This window comes from Diadema antillarum, unplaced genomic scaffold (genome assembly GCF_040938485.1).
Source record: "Diadema antillarum isolate AM-2024a unplaced genomic scaffold, OU_Dant_1.0 seq00001177_RagTag, whole genome shotgun sequence".
Lineage (NCBI taxonomy): Eukaryota > Metazoa > Echinodermata > Echinoidea > Diadematoida > Diadematidae > Diadema > Diadema antillarum.
In genome coordinates this window covers 1222-25074 of record NW_027271980.1, presented here as the reverse complement: position 1 = coordinate 25074, position 23853 = coordinate 1222, and the positions used below count along the sequence as shown (strand labels likewise).

Here is a 23853-nt window from a genome sequence, read left to right as displayed (position 1 = left end):
ATCATTATGAAGATGATGATAGTAATAAAAAATTAGCAACAACAACAATAGTAGTAGTAGTAATAATAATAATAGTTAGAGCAATAATGAAATGTGTGAAAGGCCCTTCAGTGATGTACACTGTTGTGCATGACAGCCCTGCATAAGTTCACTTTAAAACACTGATGCAATATTTTATCGTAACGGAGTAATTGTAGTTTTTCACCTCTGAAACACCTGGGAAACACAGGGGGAAAAAAGACCAAATGAAAAACAAGAGACCCGCGGGTCACGCGCTCACCTGAGTATCGCAATTTCACCTTCCATGCATTCTTGCACACTCTTACCTGAGAACATTGGAAACTTTAGGTCTGCATATGGATCCCTCCCCCCCCCCCCCCCTCAACTCGGGGGGGGGGGGGGGGGTAGGGGGGGGGGAGGGGGCAGGCAGTCCTGGATCTGAATCTGCAATTAACAAACTTGGAACTAAAGTCATCAATGTTCAAACTCATGGTTAACTTTGCTTTATCATTTCTGGTTCTAGAGCAGAAGATTTTAAATATTCCTCAATGTGGGGGGGGGGGGGGGGGGTGGGCCCCCTAGGGGGCCCCCAAGAGGGACATGGTGCCCATTTGAAGGAATTAAGATTCTATCCCCCTAGGGATGCTACCTGCTAAGTTTGGTCGAAATTCATCTTGAGGTTTTCAAGAAGAAGATGAACATGTACAATTCAGGCTCCATTACAAGTGTTGGACTTCTCCCCAGCCCTCTCCTGGGTCCTAAGGGCGTGGGGGGGGGGGGGGGGGGGGAATGAATCCGCCAACCCCATGAAAAAAACTTGAAACTACAGTCATCAATGTACTAACTCATAGTATCATCTAAGCCCTATCATTTCTGGTTCGAGAGAAGATTTTTAAAGGTTCCTTAATTTTAGGGGGTTTGGCCCCCTAGGGACCCCCAGGTGGGCAATGGTGCCCATTTGAACAAATTGAGATCCTATCCCCCTAGGGATGCTACCTACCAAGTTTGGTGAAAATCAGACATGGCGATCTCAAAGTGAAGATGAAAATGTACAATTTAGGCCCCATTAGGACCCCTCCCCACCCCCTCACCTGGGTCCCAAGGGGGGCACCCCTGATTCCCCCATGAACAAACTTGAAACTACAGTCATCAATGTACTTACTCATAGTATCATCTAAGCCCTATCGCTTCTGGTTCTAGAGAAGATTTTTAAAGGTTCCTTAATTTTAGGGGGTTTGGCCCCCTAGGGACCCCCCAGGTGGGCAATGGTGCCCATTTGAACAAATTGAGATCCTATCCCCCTAGGGATGCTACCTACCAAGTTTGGTGAAAATCAGATATGGCGATCTCAAAGTGAAGATGAAAATGTACAATTTAGGCCCCAATAGGACTCCTCCCCACCCCCCTCCCCTGGGTCCCAAGGGGGGCACCCCTGATTCCCCCATGAACAAACTTGAAACTACATTCATCAATGTACTTACTCATAGTATCAATTAAGCCCTATCACTTCTGGTTCTAGAGAAGAAGATTTTTAAAGATTCCTTAATTTTAGGGTGTTTGGGCTCCCCTGGGGCCCCCCAGGTGGGCCATGGTGCCCATTTGAACAAATTGAGATCCTATCCCCCTAGGCATGCTACCTGCCAAGTTTGGTGAAAATCGGTCATGGGGTTCTCGAGAAGAAGATGAAAATGTAAAAAGTTTACGCACGACGGACGACGGACGACGCACGACGGACGCCGGACGAAGAGCGATCGCAATAGCTCACTTGAGCCTTCGGCTCAGGTGAGCTAAAAAAGGACAAAACACTTTGTGCCTGGATATTGCAGCCCTTTCAGTTTCCAGTAACAGTTTAACGCACATGCAGTTTAGGAGTTTACAGGATTTATTTTCCCTACTTGCTACATAGGGCAAGAACAAATTTTCCAGGCAATCAATTCACTGTTTCATTCTGATTCACACATTTGAGTACTAACATGTTTGTTGTTACCTCACAGGAAAGACAGAAATAGAGAGTTCAGAGATGTAAATGTAGTGTCATATCAGTTATCACTGCCATCACATGAATGTAGTCTATGATTGGAATTGATGTTATTCATGTTCAATGTGCATTTATCAGAATCCCCAACAATCCTGGTACAAAGGTGCAGCTTTTTCATTACTAACATGTCTTTTGCTATAATACACAATGAAGGCATAAATTGACAGTAGGCCTACAGGAAGAACTGGTGTCAGAGCTATTATCATTGCCATCACTTGGATGCACTCAACATAATTATGATATTGAAGTCATCCAAGTTCAGTTTTCAAACATTTGCCAGCCACAAAGAAGAACATGAGAGGGGATGTCACTGGCTTCATGGAGCTAAGTAGTTGGGAGGGCTGGTTCTGATTGATGAGAGGGGATGTCACTGGTTTCACTGAGCTTGGTGGCAGAGAGGGCTGGTTTCCACTGGCGAGATGGATGTCACAGGTCTCACCGAGCTGCGTAGCCTAGAAGAGGCAGTCTTATTTGGCGAGAGGGGGTGTCACTGGCTTCAACAACCTGGATATCTGTGATGGCACTTGGATGTGATGCTAGCTGTTCCACTGCAATAGAGGCCAACAAGCACATTCTATTGATCTCTCATCTAATGACTGAATGTTGGTAATAAAGTAACTACTACACATTTACAATGAAAAATTATTTTACTACTCATATAGACTCAATTAACTATTCAGTAATACACATAGTAAATATTCTCTTTAAAGACTATCATTCAAGCAATGACAAGTTTAGTACTGATGAAAGCAATTATGTTATATGCTGAAAGTCCAATGAAAATAGCTCATTTTATTTATGATATTTACATAAAAATTCCCTAATATGCATGCCAAAGGGACGTCTTCATCATCTACTGTAAAAGTGGAAATTTCTTGCGGTGTTGGTTGAAATTTTCACGCATTTCGCGTAAGCCGAAACTAGCGCGAAAATAAAAGCATGCGAATATTTTTGCTCGCCATTTGTTCAAGTAGTTGATGTCTTGATTCCGCGGAACTATAAACATGCGAAGCTCTTCTTACCCCGCCGACCGCAAAAAATTAGTCGCGCTAAAATATCCACTTTTACAGTAACCTGTTATCTCCTTACATCTGCCCAGGCTCTGATAAAATCAATATCTGTCAGCACTCTCACCAGGTTTTGATCCACTTCAATTTGACCCAAGTCCTTTCCTCAGAGTAGCATTTTCCTCCACAACTAATTGGAGAAGGCAACGGCATTCATGAACTTGTCCTTTTTCCATTTCACAGGGGCATCTGGACTGGAGTTCATCTGTATATCAGACACAATGAAAGGCATTAACACGGACTTACAATTAGGATAGTCCCGTTAGTTCTTCACCAATCTGTAAATTTAGTCACAGAACTTGCTATCCCATGTATTTCAGTGTAGAGTCTACCAGGTAGCTTTATCTTGTAGTGCTCACATACATGCAACAGAGAAAACTCCATGAAATATGTTAGAAATAGACTGTCTACTGTAGAACTTAAATAGCAAAAAGGAAAATAAGACCTACAGAGACCCTAGCCAAATTTTTGATGAGTTGACACTGCACATGACGTCGGGATGACCTCAGCCTCTCATTGTGCATCTGGGTAATTCTGTGAAGTTGGGGCACGAAGTGTGACATTTTAGCATAACTCAATACTAATTATGCTATACATGTATTGTTTATAGGCTTTGCAGTTGTATTGAGACCATACATTTTCCTGGAAATTTTGTGCCATTCCGACTCAATTTTGATGAAATTATTAAAACGATATGTAATGGTGTCCTGTAGCATCGTGACGTGTCCATGTAGCATCGTGATAGTAAACATTTGGTCCTAAAAGACAAATTAAGGCAATTAGCTTGACCAAAATTTGATATAATATGCATAATTACTAGATTAGTCAGATAGCTAAATATCTTAACTCTCCTTTCCACAGTTTTACACAAAAAAGGACACCGCATAGCATCGTGATACATTTTGTAATTTTCTTTTAAAATTGAAACTGTGTACAGGAAATTTGAGATATTTAGCTATCTTATTCATACCTTGTAAATATGCATATTGCATCAAATTTTGGTCAAGCTCATTGCCATAATTTGTCTCTTTGGACCAAATTTTAAAATATCACGACGCTACGTGGACACGTCACGATGCTCCAGGACACAGTGTTACATATTGTTTAATAACTTCATTAAAATTGAGTCTGAATGGCACAAAATTTCCAGGAAAATGTGTGGCCTCAATGCAAATGTAAAGCCTACAAACAATAAATGTATAGCATAATTGATATTGAGTTATGCCGACATGTATTTTGTCAATATCACGATGCTACATACATGGACACTGCCCCAACTTCATGGAATTACCCATCTACAAAGTAGGCCCTATTTATTTATATGTTGTGTATACAACCTCATATCGGGCCTATGATGTCTTTCAATCCAGCCACATGCAAGGGATTTGGGGGTCTGTATAATTCCACATACAATCATATAGTAGGCCTATATGTGGCTGCAATGTACAAACTATGTAACTTGTAACCCTAAAAGTAATGATCAAGACAACCATAATCTTATTAACCACTACCACAGCTTTGGGTTTTAAAAAAAAATGTTATAAGTTAAATTACAGCAAGAATAAGAACAGCATCGTTTGAGAACACAGAGTTATCTATTCAATTTATTGATGTTTTGTGTACTAAATATCAACATTAACTTTCATTTGCAGGTTCAAAACAGTTGTTGGATCTAGGTGTATTAAAATAGTACCAGGTAATTAAAGTTAGTTTGTACAAACCTTTTGTACCAACGGAAGGGCTGGTCTCAATGGGCAAGAGGGGATGTCACTGGCTTCATCAAGCTGGGAGGGCTGGTCTCGACTGATGAGAGGGGACATCAAGCCGGGTATAGGCTAGCTGGTCGAAACTGACGAGAGGGAATGTCACTGGCTTCATCAAGCTGGTTAGCTAGGAGGGCTGGTCTCAATTGATGAGAGGGGATGTCACTGGCTTCACCGAGCTGGGTAGCTGGTCAAAACTGACGAGAGGGAATTTCACTGGCTTCATCAAGCTGGGTAGCTGGGAGGGCTGGTCTCAACTGACCAGAGGGGCTGTCACTGGCTTCACTGAGCTGCCTAGTCAGGATGGTCCTTGAATGCGATGCTGGCTGTTGCTCTACAAAAGATACCCACAATAATATCCGACAGACCTTTCTCAACAATTAGCACCTACTGTGCTACAAAGCATACACCATTAACCACTACACTATAGAGACTGAGTGAACTGCGCTACAATGCATATACGCCATTAGCCACTTATGTATGTACGCACAATAGATACACTTCAATCAACATTTTTGCAATGCCATGTGTACCGGAGACAATAACAAGGTACTGGTACCTTACCAAACATGTGAATTCACGTTTTTGGTCCGATCATAGCTGTGATGACAACATATACACAGTTGAGTCTCCACAAAGTATTTTGTAAAAACCGAGAGTTACCAGATTCGCTGACACTTTCATTCATTCAGTGTCGTTTCGTAAAATTGGATTTCTCGCCTATCGCCAATTTGTAACAAACGTCAGTTCTGATGAGTGTCGTAACTTTCTTATTTCGACATTTTGAGACCCATAATTTGACATGAAGGTAGAATAGGGCAACATAATCCAGAATACGGTAAAATAGGAATTCGCGTATTTACATGCAAAACACAAATAGCGTGCCATTTCTTACTGTGAACAGCGATTTATGTGTAATAGAGAAGCACATTTCAAAAAGGAGAAATGTTGAGCCAAATTTGGGATGTCATTCATACTAATCATAGGCAAAAAAATTTCCATGTTAACTTATGGTAACTATACACAGCCCAGTTGCTGTACGTAGGTACATAGCGACAGGATTCGCACAGCGTACCGTACTTACAGCGTCTACCACTCCTAGTCCGAGGCCCTTTTTCTCTGCCATTATAGCTGTAGCCCGACCACACGCTGTAAGTACACTGTGCGAATCCTGTCGCTATGTACGTACAGCGACTGGGCTGTGTATAGTTACCATAACTGGAAATTTTTTTGCCTATGAATGACATCCCAAATTTGGCTCAACATTTCTCCTTTTTGAAATGTGCTTCTCTATTAATTACACATAAATCGCTGTTCACATTAAGAAATGGCACGCTAATAAAGTGTTTTGCATGTAGATAATACGCGAATTCCTATTTTACCGTATACTGGATTATGTTGCCCTATTCTACTTTCATGTCATTAAATTATGGGTCTCAAAATACATAGGTCTAGGTCTAAGATACCTACCATACCTCAATCGCATTCTGAATACACCTTTTTGTGAATCTGCATGTAGCCTTTCTCCACATATGTGAGTATTAAAAATCTCAGGCAAACTCTGATAGGCCTACAAGTACCGGTATAGGACTATATCTTTTAGTTTAATAGAAAAATGTTAGGGTGTGGCATAGGACACCTAACAAAATTACTAATCTAGGCCTACTATCAGTATTACTAAATAGTAGGCCAATAGTGTGTGTAGATCCTCTAAGTGACATCTCTATCAATTAATGTTACACTAACAACACTAAACACTGTAACAGTTGTTATAGGTCCTACTCACACTGAACTAGTATGACTATGAGGTCTTCTGAGTTTCACAAATTTATTACCGATCCAGCCGAAGTGAAATGACATCTCTGTCGTTCAGCCCCTTATCTTCTAGTGTCTTGAGGGGAATTGGGACTCTACATTTTATTTTTCTGTCACCATCTCCATACTCTGTCACTGGTTTTCATGGTCTTCCTCTTCTTGGAGACAGATCTCTCGCTCTCCACCTGCGGCTCCATTGTTAGTGTGGATGGTATTTATACGCAGCCAGCAGATCAGAGTTCAAGCGGACCCGTGCCAGCTACAAGCTGCCGGGCGGATCCCGGGAAATGCACCGATAACGCTCGCTAGCCAGTGAACAGGCACCCGGGTTTCGCCTCGCAATAGGGGCGATATCTTGGGCTTGCTTTTCGCCGAGGAGAAGGCAATACATTAACGCTGTGCCAAAATCGGACAAAAGAGGGAGGCAAAAACAACACTTGAACGGAGAGCCTCTAAGCCGACCCCCCGTGATTTTGACAAGCGTTACATGTAACGCTCTTCAAAAAATCATAGATATCTTCATAATGCCGTATTTTTCATCGATTCTTTTTCATTGCTTAGTCCTTTCATAGACATTGGTCCTTGTTTTTGCCTGTTTCACTTCATGAAATAGCACTTTTGCATTTTGGGTTCCAACACTCATCCCCAGTCCCTTTAAGGACGGTTTGATTTTGCTGCAACACGCATTTCTCACAGACACCTGCCCGAGTATACTCGGGACTCGTCCTCAACGGTTTAAAGGGGCATTCCTGATGAATTTCATAATTTCACATCATGTAGTGCGTAAATCAACAGCTCCATGTATAGACTTATGGAATTTATTGTGGCCCTTGAACAGAGAAACCAAAAACCTGAAAATCTTGAACAAATTACACTGAACAGTGTTGATGACGTAGGAGCCCCACATATCTCAGAAATGAAGCAGTGCAATTCCATTACAATACCACTTGTTTTTAAGTTTATCTGTATAGAATCTACAGTATGCATGCCTTCTTCTTTTGTTCTGCTTCCTTGAGCCCCAACTCGTGCAATCTTATGGTGAGGCTGCAATGTCATCATCCTTGTTCATTGCAATTTGTTATTACCGGTATTCGTCATCCCAGTCACTATAACTTCTGAAACTGTACTCAGTATAACTCATTTATAGTTGTTTAAATGTAAGAGTCTGAAAATCTTCCGGCGGTCCCCTTTAATTGTATAAATCGTGTATAGTCAAAAAGAAAAAAATGACACACATAGTCCCTCAAAACCTTGCTCAGTGCCTGGGCGCAGATAAGGTTGTCAGAAAAACCTCAGTACAATGGAGTTTTCGGCACTGAAAATATTTGGCACGTGGTGTGATATTTTTGCTAGTTACGCTTGCTAAGTTGGGTGGTTCTGCCACATACAGGCTTCTTTGTAACTGTTAAGACATTGTTATGTTTAGACATTCTGGGTTCTTCCTGGTGACTTTATTTACCATATTGATGATGATAATGATGATAATAATAATGATAGTCTTGAAGATGTTGACAGTAGGCAGGGAATGTTGTTATTATTGTGACTACTTCTACTACTGCTACTCCTGCTGCATCTTATGGTACTTATATTTACTATTTGTTTGGCTATTTAACAAAAGGCACAATACAATATCATTAAACAATACAATATAATTATTCCCTTAATGTTTTGCTGTTATGGTTTGGAATGCAAATGAATTAACCTGGAACAAATAATAATTCCACAAGAATTTAGATTGCATAAAAATATATATGAGATAGAGAGAAACAGCAGAATTTCTCTTTGATCACTTTTATTATACCCCCGCCAAACGAAGTTTGAAGGGGGTATATAGGAATCAGCGGACGGTCGGTCGGTCGGTCGGGCGGTCGGGCGGTCGGGCGGTCGGGCGGTCGGTCGGGCGGTCGGTCCGTTGCAAATCTTGCGTCGCGAACTACTTCCTCAGTTTTCAACTGATTCCCATAAAACTTGGCACAGATGTGTGCCTTGGGTTGTAGATGTGCAAGACGTATTTTTTGACAGTACCCAAAAGTACGTTGCCATGGTAACGGCATATTATGGGCAAAAATGGGTACAAATCTTGTGTCGCGAACTCCTCCCACAGTTTTTGATCAATTTTTATGAAATTAGGTACAGATGTTCATCTGAATATGTTAATGTGCAAGACACATATTTCCGCAGTGGCAAAAAGTGCGTTGCCATGGTAACGGCATGTTATTGGTAAAATATAGGGCAAAATGCTTCATGGCAAAACTGCTTCATCAGTGTTCTTCCAATTCTCATGGAATTCATATTGAATGTTTGTCTTAGGATATAGGTCAGCATGACACATTTCTTGACAGTGACAAAAAGTATGTTGCCATGGTAACAGCTCACATATTATGAGCCAAAATGATGGAAAATTTTGTGTTGCAAACTACTTCCTCAGTTTTTGCCCAATTTCCATGAAACTTGGTACAGATGTGTGCCTTTGGTTGTAGATGTGCAAGACGCACTTTTCGACAGTACCCGAAAGTACGTTGCCATGGTAACGGCATATTAATGGCAGAAGATCAAGGAAAGATCTTGCGGATTTAATTACTTCCTCGGTTTTTTCTTCAAAGCTTATGAAATGTTGTTTTGACCAAAGCTTAATATGAAATGTTGTTTGGCGGGGGTATAACCAGTCGCTGTAGCGACATTTCTAGTTATTTTTGAAACACCACAGAAAATTAATTTTTGAGCTCCAAATGTTCATGTCAGGACTGTTCATTTTTCATTTGTTCACAGTGTTAATGTGCTCACTTTCTCTCCTAACTTTTGCTGTATAATACCTCGAACAAATTTATCACTAAGGTGATGATTTCGTTGAGACAGAATGACATGATGTGTACATGGAACAATTGCAAAAAAAAAAGTTTTATCACAGGTGCCTGATTTTATGATTGCTTCTTATAATTTCTACAGCGAGAATAATGAGAATGAGGAGGAAAATATCCCGCTGTCACTCAACAGCGACATCTCTTATTTTGGCGTTGGTGGCAAGCAGGCGGTGTTCTTTATCGGCGATTCCGCTCGGGTGAGTCAAAATGGAATCCAAATCTTGCTCCTTTTCGTGATGCCTGTGCTTTACCTTGTAAATCACATTTAACTCTGTGCGTGCTTTGAGTGCAGATTTGTACAGAAAACCCCAATAGTGTTCCACACACAGTCCAAAGTCCCTGGCGCAGAAAGGGTTAAACAATGGTAATTGACAAGCAGAACCACATTAATGTGATAATGTTCGACATAATGTATTTTTTTGTTTTGTTACATGAGGAGAAAAAAAAAAGATGGCCTCTTAGTGCAAGAGGAGGTTTGGGGGCATTTCATGAAGCATTTGGTTGGATTTTTTTTGTGAAAATTTGTTCTCAGCCAATCAGATGTAAGGATTTCAATAGCTTATAACAGTTGGTCCAAAACAAAAAAAAATCTGACAAAATGCATATTCTGAGTTGGAGAAAGAATTCTGTTTGGAGGAATTTGGCAAATTGATTTAGTCTGCACTGAAGCTGAAGAAAATACTCAGGTATTTACCAATTTGAGCAAGAAACAGGGACTGTTTGGTCAATTTAGACAAAGAATCGGCCAAAGATTTACATTTGCAAATTAAAATGCTTTTTAAATTAGCTTTTAACATTTTGCGAGATAAATTCAGAAACCACTCTATGAGATGTCAAATAGCATGCAGTTCTAAGGGGTATCAAAAGTTTGTTTGATGAAAATCGGTTTTGAAATGGCTGAGATATCAGGAAACAAGGTGAAACAAAAAGATCATAATCAAAGGCGTGGCCTGTTGCTCTTTATTATTATCACTTTTTTTGGATATCTCAGCCATTTGAAAACCAATTTTCATCAAATAAATGTTTAATCCATCTTAAAATTACATGCTCTTTCATTATTCCAAAGAGGTTTCTCATCTCACTTAGGAATATTATAAACCTGACTCCCCACCTCAACCCGTTGTGTACAGTCCCTTTCAGTCCTGCAATCAACCTATTATGTATCTGACAACAAAGAGCTCAAGTGAATTAGTTGTTTGTTTGCTTTTTTTCTCCTACAAATGAAACAATCGCAATGATTGGTATAAATTATATTCAACAGATATAGCACCACACCAAAGATATTTCCTGGACGTGGTTAATAAAAAAAAAAAAAGAAGAGAGAAAGAAAGGAAACAGTATTCTTTGGAAGTATGACAGTACTATTGGCCCAATATTCTGCCAAACTTTATGGGACCACAAACTATGACTTCCTTCTCTTCCCCTCCCTCCTTCAGATGATCAGTAAACCAAAGGATTCCAAAGACGTGCATGAAATGACCGTGTCGAGGGAAGAGTTTGAGAGACGGGAGAGGAATCGGGAGGCCATCTACAGTGGCATCATCAACAATCGTCAGGTAGCGTTTTGTACTCCTTTTAGCGCCAGCGCACCTTGCCATTAAGTTTGCTGCTCCACTGTATGCGTTTATATGTTTATCCTCCTGTATGCTGATGTTCTGATATGTGAGACAAACTTACCTTGACAACATGGAATTCAATCTGCTCCAACTGGACTTTCACTTACTGCTGAAAATCACAGTTAGTACAGTTTTGTTACTCGTCCTAGTGACTTTGTCAGCTTGAACTGGCTGGCGAGCATTCACCTGTGATGGACGAATGCGCGACGTTACTGCCTTTATTGCATAGACGCTGAGGAATTAGGTAGGTAGGTGGGTAGGTAGGTGGGATGATAGATAGATAGATAGATAAATAGATAGATAGATGGATACTGTAAAAGTGGATATTTTCGCGTGACTAATTTTTCGCGCTCGGCCGGATAAGAAGAGTTTCGCTTGTTTTTCATTCCGCGGTATCAAGACATCAACTACAGGAATATATGGCAAGCAGAAATATTAGTGTGCTTTTATTTTTGCACTAGTTTCTGTTTGCGCGAAATGCGCGGAAATTTCAACACCGCGAAAATTTCCACTTTTACAGTAGGTAGATAGAAAGATAGATAGATACTAGATAGATAGATAAATAGATAGATAGATAGATAATGGTACCTCCTTTATTGATTAGACACTGAGGAATTAGGTAGGTAGGTAGGTAGGTGGGTGGGAGTGGATGGATATGAATAGATGGATAGTTAGATAGATTGTAGATTGAGAAAGAAAGAGAGATGAATAGATAGATAGATAGATAGATAGATAGGTAGAGTGAGAGAGATTTGTTGTAATGTTCCTATTTTTCTCTTGCACTGTGACTTTCTTCCACCTGTTACTCACGTCACAGCCAGGAGAGTGTAGCCACGCCCTGGGAGACGATGAGAACCTCCAGGAACTGATCAAGGAAGAGAGTAGGAAAGAGAGCTTCACCCACGTCATTATCACCGGAATCCGGCAGCAGCACATCCGCTTCCTCAAGGAGGACTTCTCCCACTGGAGCCGACAGCTGGCGTGAGTTTGTTACCCCCCCCCCCCCCCCCCCCCCCCAACAAAATCCCAAAGGTCATAGCCCCATGCATAAGAATTCATGTAGGGCAGCTACTAATGTGAGTTTGTTTCCCCCACAAAATCCTCGAGGACATAGTCCCATGCATAAGATAAGGATTCATGTAGGGCAGCTGCTAACGTGAATTTGTTTCCCAGAATCATAAAAGTCATGGTCCCATGCATACAATTTAGGGCAGCTTTTGGTATGAGCTTGTTTCCCTGAAATTTTGAAAGTCATAGTCCATGTGGAAAATTTCGTGTGGAGGGATATTTTTTGCTACAAAGCTTCCTGATCATGATACGCACAGCTGTGGTCTGCTGTGAATGCAGTACATAGAGAGACAGTACAAAGATTTGTTCGTCATTGTGAGAAAAATTGAGAGAAACTTTTGTTCCTATTACTCTAAAGGACTGCCATTAATATGACTTGCAGTTGGTACAGTGAACTTCGCTTTTAGTGATAATATCTAGCCCTATTCACCCAGGGTAGCCTCCTCAATATTTACACTGTTTTTTCCAGAGGGCCCTGCCATTAATATTACCCCAGCATTCCCTGGTACCCATCTATACATGCGGGTCAAGAGAGATATTTTGAGGAAGACATTTTGTCTGAGGTGAACGCACCTGGCAGGATTTGAAGCCTAATCCAATACTAATCCAATACCAGTATACCATGGTGCCTCCACAAACCTTCTGCAAAGGCTGTCCCAAGTTTGAGGGGATGACCTGTAACTCAAGTGGAATCTTTTGGAGTAATACTTTTGTCCCGCGGCTGTCCGTGTAGGAATGTTGCTTATCATTCATACACCCATCTTCTAGAGCTTGTATTTTGTTTGCTCTCTCACAAAATACAGCCACATCTATCACTACTACATCCACGGCCCTCTCGGCAACCAGTCCCACCTATCAAGCACGCTCAGCCGCGCCCCAACCCCGTTCAAGAACATCGACATCAGCATCACGATGTACAAGAAGGGCCACATCCCCCGCCAGCGCAACCTCCGTGACATCAGCGACGACCAGCAGTCCAACTTCATCGAATCGGCGGTCGACACCTTTGAGTTCAATGTCGTCGTTGAGGGGACGGGACTCGTAGAGGGCTTGGTTCGCTATCATCCATTTCTCTACGACAGGGAGACATACCCTGTGGACTGCGGCCCGAGTACGTCTTGTAGCTGGGTATTTGTGAGGTCTACATTAAAAAACCTAGAAGCATGGGGATGCCATGGAGTGGGGATGCTGGCCTTAACTTGTATATATGTGACCTTGCATCCCATAACCAACAAAAAGTCGCCAGACACAGATTTTTATTTAAGGGCAGATTCTGAAAAAAAAAACAGACTCTAAGCTTTAAAATGATGTATAACTCAAATCAAAATGGACTCTCCTAACCTATCTAAATATTGGAAAAAAAGCACACACCCTAGAAGGTTTGAACCAAGAAAAGATGTTCTGAAGTATAGGGTCTATTCAAGCGCTTAATCTTTGCCAGACTGTTCTAGCTGTGCGATGAATGGGACAGAAAACAGGATGTAATCCACTGGAGTAACAACAATGAAGATATTATTTGATTAAGCTGAAATTTGCCATGCTGTATTAACATATTCTGTTCATTATTAATGCCAACTTCCAAAACAGTAGCATTATCCCTTCAAAAGGTATTACAGGTAAAGTGAAGAATATGCAAATGATTTTCAAGAAATGAAAAGGGGCCCCTAAGACTTACCTGATCTCACTACTGTAGAAAGAAAAGGATTGTAGGAAAAATTGCTGAAAACACACTTCCCTATTCATTTTATGATCCCAAAGTCAGGGATAATGTAGAAGAAGAATAGCTCTTTTAGAAACTATGAAAAAACCCCAAGATTGACTTGGTTGGCCCGTTTCACCTTTTTTGAGTCCTCACGCAAAATCAAGGGGTGCCACTTTTTGTTTGTTTTGTGATGCATGGTCACCATATGTGAGAATCCCCGTAATGAATCATGTTCAGCTTTATCACTGGTCTCTATGTAAGTACACACACAGCCAAAGAATCTCAGCTAGAGTTGATTGTTACCGATGAGCGTACGGTTTGATGCCTATATTCGCCCACACCTGGTTGACGGATGCTGTTTCTACTTTTGAAATGTTCCCTATTGGGCAGCAGAGGAAGATCAATCCAATCGTACCATCCATGTTTACCCATGCTTCCAGGCCCATATGAGCTGATGTCCTGCAGTTATGGATGCTCCTCTTTACAGCACATCCGCAGACATGAAAATGAAATCAATATTTCTGCAGCTTTTGTACACTGTATTCTCGAACTAACTCGTTGCATTGACTGTATATTTAGATTCTTCGTAAAAAGCAAGTGAATGTTTAAGATGACTTTGACTTTAGATCCTATACTGCATGGGAGACACAAATTCCTCTCGATTTACCGTAAATTTTGATGGCTTCAGATTGACATTACATTCTAGTTAAGTCTCTGGGCGGCAAGTGATTTTTTTTTAAAGTCCATTAAATCATCATAAATATCCCAGGTACACTGCCTGGCCAGCCTGTAGTGAAGTGATTCTTGTCAAATCATATTATTGCTTACTTAACTTGTGGGCATACAAGCATTTTTCGGTAAATTTTGATAGGGTGAAATTACATCCTCAACACCCCGTAGAGTGTATGTTGTACTGCAAAGCTCATGCCTATCAGTAGTCCCCTGTAATCATTCTCAACCCGCACAGATGTCCAGGATCCAGATGAGGAGTGGGCAGACTACCAGCAGTTGGATCCCCCTGCCAGGGGCAACAGGGCCATCTTTGAGTGCTACTGGAATGGCCGGCTCATCCCATACACCTCGGTCCACGAGTGAGTGTCGGTCAATGTGTCAGACAACTGAGATATCTCGAGGCTTCTTGTTTGTTTTGGTTTTCCCCTTACAAGATGACTTGGTGCCCTGAAAGGAACTGAATTGAAAGATTTTATAGTGACTAAAGTGTCTTCAGTAGACGTAGATTTGCCTTTGTGATGTGATACCCTGGGGTAAAGACTTCCTGGTATTTGCGTGTGAAAATCAAACTGAATCAGACCAGAATAAGCTAAGGGGAAAATTAAATATGAAAAAAAGTGGATGGTGCCACACCTTTTGCTTCAGGGTACCATGTCATGTCATCACAGTGACTTGTTTGAGGAATTCAGTCCCAGTGTTTGAAGCGTGCCATGTGAGGTACCTTTGTTATGTACTTGGGCGTTGCAAACATTTTTAAAAGGTGTAGGACATTCGTAAGCAAAGACAGAAAATCAGCAAATATCAGAGCTTTCATATGAATGAATTTGTTCTTATATTTTACTGATTAGAGATGCTTTTGTTGATTTATGTGCTCTTATCAACTAAGCCAGAGAATGATACGGTAATGTGCATAAATATGTCAATGTTTATGGGCAGTGATCATGAAATCTTATCTGTCACAAATTCAGTGCTTGCTTCAGGCACTGCTGTGTCCTAAAAATGGATACACTGTGATAATTCTGCTACAGGCGCTTAAGATAAAGATACATTTTGTAAGGAATTGTTAAATAGTTTAATAAATTGTTGAGAAAGTATTATTGAGTTTGGCAATTGGCAAATGAACAAATTTAATAATTATTTCTTTGTCAAAATTTTGTGTATGCATCAGGCTTTCATCAGCCTCGACATAAATGCGAATGATATACAGTGCTCGATGCTAGACAGCGTAGAATATCAAACTACACACTTTCTGTGACTGATCATTGCTACCTTGTTTTCCTTGTTCTATAATATATATCAAGATTTGACTGGTGCAGCAGCAACCCCAAGAAGCGTAGTAATGTCCCGGCCGAATGCTACAACAGGATCTCGGGGGTCCTCTTCGCCAACAGCAAATTTGAGGTCAGCACGAACAAGCTGACCTTCATTGACCTGGAGATGAAACTGAAGGACAAGAATGCGGTCTTCCAGAAGATTGTCGCTGGACAGGTCAGTTGTCGCTGGACATCGATTGCATTCTCCATCCCAGTGCCGTGTTCATTCTTTATCAAGTGTAAAAACTTCCCACGTATAAAACGAAAACTTGCGTACTGTGGAACGATGCGATTGCATTCTATTTCTCCCTGGTTGGGCCGCTCTTTTTCTATCAACTGACCCTGACAATGCTATTTTTTACTGGTCATGTCGGACCAGTAACTTTGGCAATTCCTGAAAAGTTACTGGCCCGACAAAGAATTTTACCGGTCTGGGACCAGCAGACCGGCACCAGTGTGCAGTGTTGGGCTATTACACTAAAACACTGAATACAGGAAGTCATGATAAATCATGGCTGAACTCATCATGGCTATTGCTCAAAAACACTGAATAGTCATTGCTTATTCACATCAATGAATGGCAATTTGTAATTGGTTGCAACAAATGCTTTGTCTTCTTTAAAGTGTCAAAGACATAAAATTAGACAGATGAGTTGCATACCAAATTTAACTTTTCATTTCCCTTTGACCATGTGATGCAAATACATACTGTTTGACAGTTGCCTGAGTATGTCTGAACCTCCGACTCCCGCCTCCCCTCCTTCCCCATGCAGCCTGTAAGAACGAACATAGAGCGACAGTTCACGGAATGGCTTCTCGATTGCCACAAGAGATACGACAAACAGATCTGCTACAGCGACTTCGTGGAGGTCATCACGAGGAAGGACCTTCCCAAGCGGCAGCAGGGTCCGTGGTCGGTCTTTGAGACCATCGAGTGGGAGGGGAAGACCTACCGCACCGGCCAGGTGGTGAGTAAGGACATCCGCTCCCCGCATCTCATCTTAAAGGGATTGTATAGTTTTGGTTGAGACCTAACTTCAAGTTTCTAACATTTTTTGTTGAAATAATGAGAAACCTCTAATGAAATATAAAAGGCCTTTTAATTCCAAAAGGAATTCACCGTTTATTTGATGAAAATTGGTTTTGAAATGGCTGAGATATCCAAAACAAAGCAATCCTAATAAAAGGTGGGACCCACCTTTTATTTGGATCGCTTTGTTTTACTTTGTATTTTGGGTGTCTCAACCATTCCGAAACCGACTTTCATCTAATAAACTTTGAATTCTTTTAGAATGGTATGTTGTGTATTATTTCATGAGTGGTTTCTTGTTATCTAGAAAAAAGTTCAAAGCCAAATCCTCATCACCACCAATACAATACTATCCCTTTAAACCACTCTTTCTGCAATTCTCTGAGATATCCCTTTAAACCACTCTTTCTGCAATTCCCTGAGATACTTCAATATCTCCCAGCAAAATTCTTTTAGTTCATCTACAAAGGAGAGATGGATGGGGATGTGCCTGTGCAAAAGCAGTATATGCATTCCCTTTCCCACAATGGCCGACAGCCACAGGGTGCTATGGTACTTTTAACTGAATGTCATGTGATGGGCAATCGACCAATCGGATAGCTACATTCTTTTTAGGTGTTGTGTAATGCAAAATATCAATTGGGGCGTATTAAACCCCCAAATAGCTTGGCTATAGATCGTGCAATTGTGGTGAAAATCAGCATTTCTGTTGCTCATTACAATCTTTAAGAGTGAATATTAATTTTTGCCAAAATATGGTTGTTGCTCTTTGAATTCTGCTAATTTATGCGTATGACTTTTTGTGCAAGCTCTACATCCCTAAATCAAGTTACGAATGGGCAAATTTTTTTTTTTCTGTTCTTTGTAGCATCATTTACGAAGTTATGGAAAGGATATTGCAGAATTTTCTTGCAGACACACACAAACCCGTATGAGTGCATGTCAGAGACATTCCAACATAGTACGTAACATAGACCAATATAAAGCTGTGTTCAAGTGCATCAAACACATTGCCTATCCTGTAGTCTGTGTACCAGGCGGCAATCAGGCATATTTACATGTATTTTGCTACTAATGTGAACATGCCCTTCCCCGAATCCAGGTGCGCACCCAGAAAACCAAGCCTCTTGTCCATGGCACCATCCAGAGGTTCATGCTCTTTGGTGACTTTGACTCGGAGGTGCAGAATGGCATGGTGTTTGGGACAGGTGGAGAGTTTGAACTGACCCAGGTACTGTGAACGCAATAATATTTTAGGTACACTTAAATTCTTGGGGATTTTGTGCTAATTCTTGCTAGCACGATTTCTAAAATCCCACAAAGACGTCTTCACAATTTTTCCATGCTTATTTTGAACATGTTGAACCGTGCATTTCATCAGCTGATAAATGCTGACTGCCGTGTTTGTATACTAGTAGCGTGCTGTGCATGTCACATGTGGGCCTTGTATTCAAGTTGATTCTTTGTGTGTATTTTGTGATCGTAACGTGTGTACTTGAGCACAGAAAAAAATTTAAGAACCTGTGATTACATTTTTGAACAGTTCAGAGCAGAAATTTAATTGTGTGAAAATAAGGATGTTTTGCAGTTTGTGTGTGCGTGTGATAATTTTGTTTGCACTGGCCTTTTCAAAGGCTCTTATGCTGCAGTTAGCCCTGATAGTTGTGAATGAAGAGAGTCTTTGACAAGCATGTCAAACTGAGGGCCTTTCAAAATTTGCAATTATAACATAATTTTTGTTAATGACTGGGAGAAAGCCTAACCTGCACATAACTCATGCTGAATAAATCAGTTGTCCACGTCAGGCAATGAAATTACTTCATTTGCCCATCGGCTGAATGCTGATTGCACAAACAGTAAATGAACTTCAAAGCAATATTCTGAGGCGTCCTGATAGCACAGTGGAGAGATTGCACCGTGACTGATGAGATTTCCAGATGACATTGTGGCATACCTATAGCTGCATCCTACGTAAATTAGATTATTATATGATAACCCAGTAATGAGAAAACTAAATAAAGTCGAGTGGAATGTACACTTCTTTTGATATGATATGCCCAAACTATTTAATTTTTTATTATGATGATGATAGCACCAGTGATATTTTGATTTTAAAGATGTGCAATAATTCTGAATTTACTCAAAGTGATGTTAATTAAAGAGATGAAATAACATTGTGAAATGTGAAAGTAGCCACATCAAATTAAGCTAATGCCCCAGTCACATAGACATCCTGGATCACCCCGGACCACCCCGGATCTGATCCGGGGAGAGATCCGTGTTGACGCCGGGAGGCCAACACGGCAACTTTTGGAGGTCAAAAACATCCGGCGTCATCCGGGGATTGCCGTGTTGGCAGAGCAATCCGGGGTGGTCCGTGTGGCTGCCGTGTAGATGCCGTGTTGATCCGTGTAGCTGCCGTGTTGATCCTTGTAGATGCCGTGTTTGTCCGTGTAGACGCCGCGCTCTTCCGGCCTTATCGGTGTAGACGCCGCGCTCTTCCGGCCTTATCCGTGTAGCTGCCGTGTTGCCGTGTGTACAAATCCCGGATCTCCCTGGACGTCCCCGGATCACCGTGTTGATCCTTGAGCATCCGTGTTTATATGTGACTGTGGCATTAGTCTAAACCCTGCATGATGATTTCTTCTTTTTTTTTGTCCCCGCCGAACGAGTTCGAGCAGGGACTATGAAACGGGCTCCGTACGTGTGTGTGTCTGTGTGTCCGTCCGTCTGTGCGTCCGTGTGTGATCAGAATGTTCAATTTGCTACTCCTTCGCCATTTCTAACCCAATTTTGATTCTGTTTGCTTTATATGATAGCACTACATGGGAGCTTTGAAACTTCTACACAGAAATTCAGTTGTGACCTTTGACCTTGACCTTTGACCTATATTGTACATTTTGCTTCAAAATGCTACTCCTTCGCCATTTCTAACCCGATTTTGATTCCGTTTGCTTTATGTGATGGCACTAGGTGAGGGCTTCAAAATTTCTACACAGAATTTTGACCTTTGACTTCTTTGACCTTTGACCTTGATTTTTGACCTATATTGTACATTTTGCTACAAAATGCTACTCCTTCGCCATTTCTAACCCGATTTCGATTCCGTTTGCTTTATGTGATGGCACTAGGTGAGGGCTTCAAAACTCCTACACAGAATTTTGACCTTTGACTTCTTTGACCTTTGACCTTGATTTTTGACCTGTATTGTACATTTTGCTACCAAATGCTACTCCTTCGCCATTTCTAACCCGATTTCGATTCTGTTTGCTTTATGTGATGGCACTAGGTGAGGGCTTCAAAACTTCTACACAGAATTTTGACCTTTGACTTCTTTGACCTTCGACCTTTGATTTTTGACCTATATTGTACATTGGCTACAAAATGCTACTCCTTCGCCATTTCTAACCCGATTTTGATTCTGTTTGCTTTATGTGATGGCACTAGGTGAGGGCTTCAAAACTTCTACACAGAATTTTGACCTTTGACTTCTTTGACCTTTGACCTTGATCTTTTTACCTATATTGTACATTTTGCTACTAAATGCTACTTCCGGCGGGGACATATATTATGCACCGCGTAATTTCTACTTTTCCTTGTTTTCCAGGAACCGAGACTGCTGTACAACGAGACTAAGATCTACCCCTTGGGCAAACTTGACCGTGAAGCCCAGGATAAGGAGATCAAAAAGTGCATCAGTGATGAAGAAGGAAAGTGAGTATTGTATTCCTGGATCGCAGCTCCGATTAAAGGGATGGTACAGTATTGGTGGAGATGAGAATTGGGCTTTTAACTTTTTGTGAGATACCAAGAAAACACTTATGATATAGCACAGAGCATACCATTTTAAGAGGAATTCAAAGTTTATTTGATGAAAATCGGGTTTGGAATGACTGACACATCCAAAAACAAAGTAAAACAAAGTGATCGTAATAAAGTGTGGGTCCCACACTTTGTTAGAATCGCTCTTTTTTGGATATCTCAGCCATTTCAAAACCAATTTTCGTCAAATAAACATTGAATTCCTCATAGAATTACATGCTCTTTCATATTTCATAAGAGGTTTCTCATTATTTCACCAAAAAATGTTAGAAACACGAAATTAGGTCTCAACCAAAACTGTACGATCCCTTTAAACACAAGAGCATCTTCTGATCTTCTTGAAGATTACTGTATATGCCCGATATATTGTGAGGCTTTTATTCTTGCAAATTTCGCAAGTCAAGTGTATTCCTGAATTTAAAAAAAGCCATGAAAATATTAACTCTCATCCCAACATGAATGCAACATGCACACATACATTTCTCTGTTCAGTACTGTACTCTGGCAATTGCAAATTCAACCACTGGCAAAATTGTCGGGAAGTCCTTATTTGTGAAAAATCAGACTTGCTAAATATATTGTGTGTACAATATGCAATACAGCCGACTACCATTATTACAAAGTCTGTGGGACCGCCAGTTTTCTTTCATTATATTGAAATTTTGTAACCGAACAAACAATAGAAAACATGGAGCGGGCGATGTTGAGACCTGATTTTTTACTTATAACTATGTTCATTATAACTTGAGTGCACTGCAGTAACTTCTCAATTTCATTGATGTGAATGTAAAGTTCAAGAGGTTCCCAGAGAAATTAGTTGTCTGAAACTGTTGGAGTATGCCCCTATATTTCTGATTTATTAGATGGTGCTTTCTGCAACACTCACTGAAATTGATCAGCCAATGACATGAGGTGGTAGCACTTGCCTAGAATAGACCCCTTGACCCATGCCCTATTATCCTTTCCAAGGGACATGATGCTTTGCCTTGTTAAGGAGCGAGACAACTGTATGATATTGGCTTGACAGGTCTAATTAGGGCTTCAACCTAGGAACCTCTTGTTTGTGTACCAAACATGCTACCAACTTAGCCCGCTGGCCGCACCGCCAATGCTTCGGGCTGCAAATGGCGACAGTCTGCAAATGGAGAAGTGAGAGCAGCTTGGGTGACCATGGCCCAATTGACTCATAGCCACTAAACTCTACTGTGGAACAGACGTAACGCGCAGTGCATTGAAGTTGGCGATCGCCATTTTGAGACTCCCATACCAAGAACCGAGTGTGCACAGTGTCCCTTCCGTAGTAGAGTTCAGTGCTCATAGTTGATGTCTAGGTGAAGACTGGGGGTGCATTTATCAACTCAATTCTGGGCTCCATTTCATAAAATTTGTTAGGATAGCAACTGTTGCTGGAATGGCAACTTCCCATAGCAATAGCCAATCAGAAAGCCGGGTTCTTGTCGTTACCATAACAATTGCCATTCCAGCAAGAGTTGCTATCATATCAACTTTTTATGATATGGAGCCCAGGTGTAGCATTAAGGTTTCCAAACGATCAAACCAACATTCTTGTCCATCCATCTATCTCTCTATTTCTTCCTGTTTCTTGTCTTTCTGTCTGTCTATCTCATATTTCTCTCATTTTCTCTTCCTCTGTGATCAAACCATCTCTCTATTCCACTCAATATTCTTGTCCATCCATCTATCTCTCTATTTCTTTCTCTTATCCTCTTTCTGTCTGTCTATCTCGTATCTCTCTCATCGAATCTCATCTTTCTCTGTCTCTAATTCGCCAGGCTGCCAGAGTTCCTCGACATCACATGGCCGGAGGGAAATGAAATACACCAATCGGAGAAGCGACCAGCAGGCAAGCGCATTGGTGAGTTCTCCTGCAGTAGGTAGTAACTCCCATATATAAGCAGGTCTATCTGATTGGTCTGTCATGCACCAACAAACCCATCCGAAACACACACCAAGACTTGAATCTCACGAGAGCTAAAAATGACCATAACCGGTCACGCCCTTGTTGCAACCAATTCTCTGTTGTTTCCCAGATGGACACACTATGTTCTCCACCCTTGGATCTCGTAGCTGTTTTCCATCGCAAGAAAACCGACACATACAAATTTAGGTCAATATTTATTCAATTCCGTTGAAATACCTAAGTCGTAATTCAAACTGGCGTAATTGTGCTGAGTAACAAAATTCTGTGACTTGTTCACAAACTCACATTCAACAAACATAATTGTATTTCCTTTTAACTGTACTATTTTTTTTTGCACTGTAAATATACAAATTAAAAGATGATAATTGTAGCACATTAAAATGCTATTATTGAATTATCAATGATGATATGAGATTAGAGGAGGAGAGGGAGAGAGAGAGAAGGAGCATCTCACTGTATAAACAGGATAAAGATGGATATCACTCTATGTAGTCAAACTGACAAACATATTACTTTGGCTAAAATATATGCCACCTGTTCTCACGTTGGATACAGCAAATGTGTCCCCAGGTTGCTAGGAGCAACTACCAACCAATAATCCACTAAAATGTAAATGCATACTGGAACACACACACCCACACACTCACTGTTGGCAAAATGCCTCTCCCACCACGACCAAGCCAATTGGAACCTCCTAGACATTTTAATACTCTGAGTCCAGCTATCAGAGGCTTTGTTCTTGTTTGTCTTGCAGGCCCGATGAAAGTTGAGATCAGGAACCGCAAGGGACAACCCATGGGGCGCCTACCGGGCTCACAGCACAGCTCCAAGAAACTACAGGTCGAGATGAAGATTATTTGGAACTGTGAGTTGATGAAAGTTTTCGGTTTTAATCTCCATTTTATTTAACCCTAAAAAGACTGGGCTATTTTGGTCGCTCAAAAGACTGGGGGGGGGGGGGGGGGCCCTAAAGGGGCCCCCCCCCCCCCTTAAGATCTCGGCCGTGGATCGCGCGATCGCCGCCGAAATTTGCACAATGGTAGTGTGCGATATAATCTACAAGATCGTATATTTAAATTTTCCA

At 41.1% G+C, this 23853-nt stretch overlaps 1 protein-coding gene and 1 long non-coding RNA gene across 2 annotated transcripts in view; one reads left to right on the top strand and one right to left on the bottom strand.

The window, feature by feature from the left end:
* The window catches only part of LOC139744461 (structural maintenance of chromosomes flexible hinge domain-containing protein 1-like), a gene marked incomplete at its 3' end in the record, with an annotated part of 35786 nt that extends 12152 nt beyond the window's left edge, over window positions 1–23634 (top strand). Inside the window, exons 7-17 of the mRNA XM_071654895.1 lie at window positions 9630–9741; window positions 10981–11100; window positions 11978–12141; window positions 13032–13339; window positions 14898–15021; window positions 15964–16150; window positions 16749–16943; window positions 18108–18236; window positions 20613–20719; window positions 22621–22703; window positions 23524–23634. Of these exons, the coding sequence (XP_071510996.1) occupies window positions 9630–9741; window positions 10981–11100; window positions 11978–12141; window positions 13032–13339; window positions 14898–15021; window positions 15964–16150; window positions 16749–16943; window positions 18108–18236; window positions 20613–20719; window positions 22621–22703; window positions 23524–23634 (1640 nt within the window). The remainder of the gene's footprint in view (window positions 1–9629; window positions 9742–10980; window positions 11101–11977; window positions 12142–13031; window positions 13340–14897; window positions 15022–15963; window positions 16151–16748; window positions 16944–18107; window positions 18237–20612; window positions 20720–22620; window positions 22704–23523) is intronic.
* Window positions 2035–4923, bottom strand: LOC139744465 (uncharacterized). Its single transcript, XR_011711831.1, has 3 exons — window positions 4827–4923; window positions 3173–3310; window positions 2035–2586 (listed from the first exon to the last, which is right to left on the bottom strand). It is a non-coding gene; the product is annotated as an uncharacterized lncRNA (long non-coding RNA).
* Window positions 23635–23853: the final 219 nt, after the last annotated feature.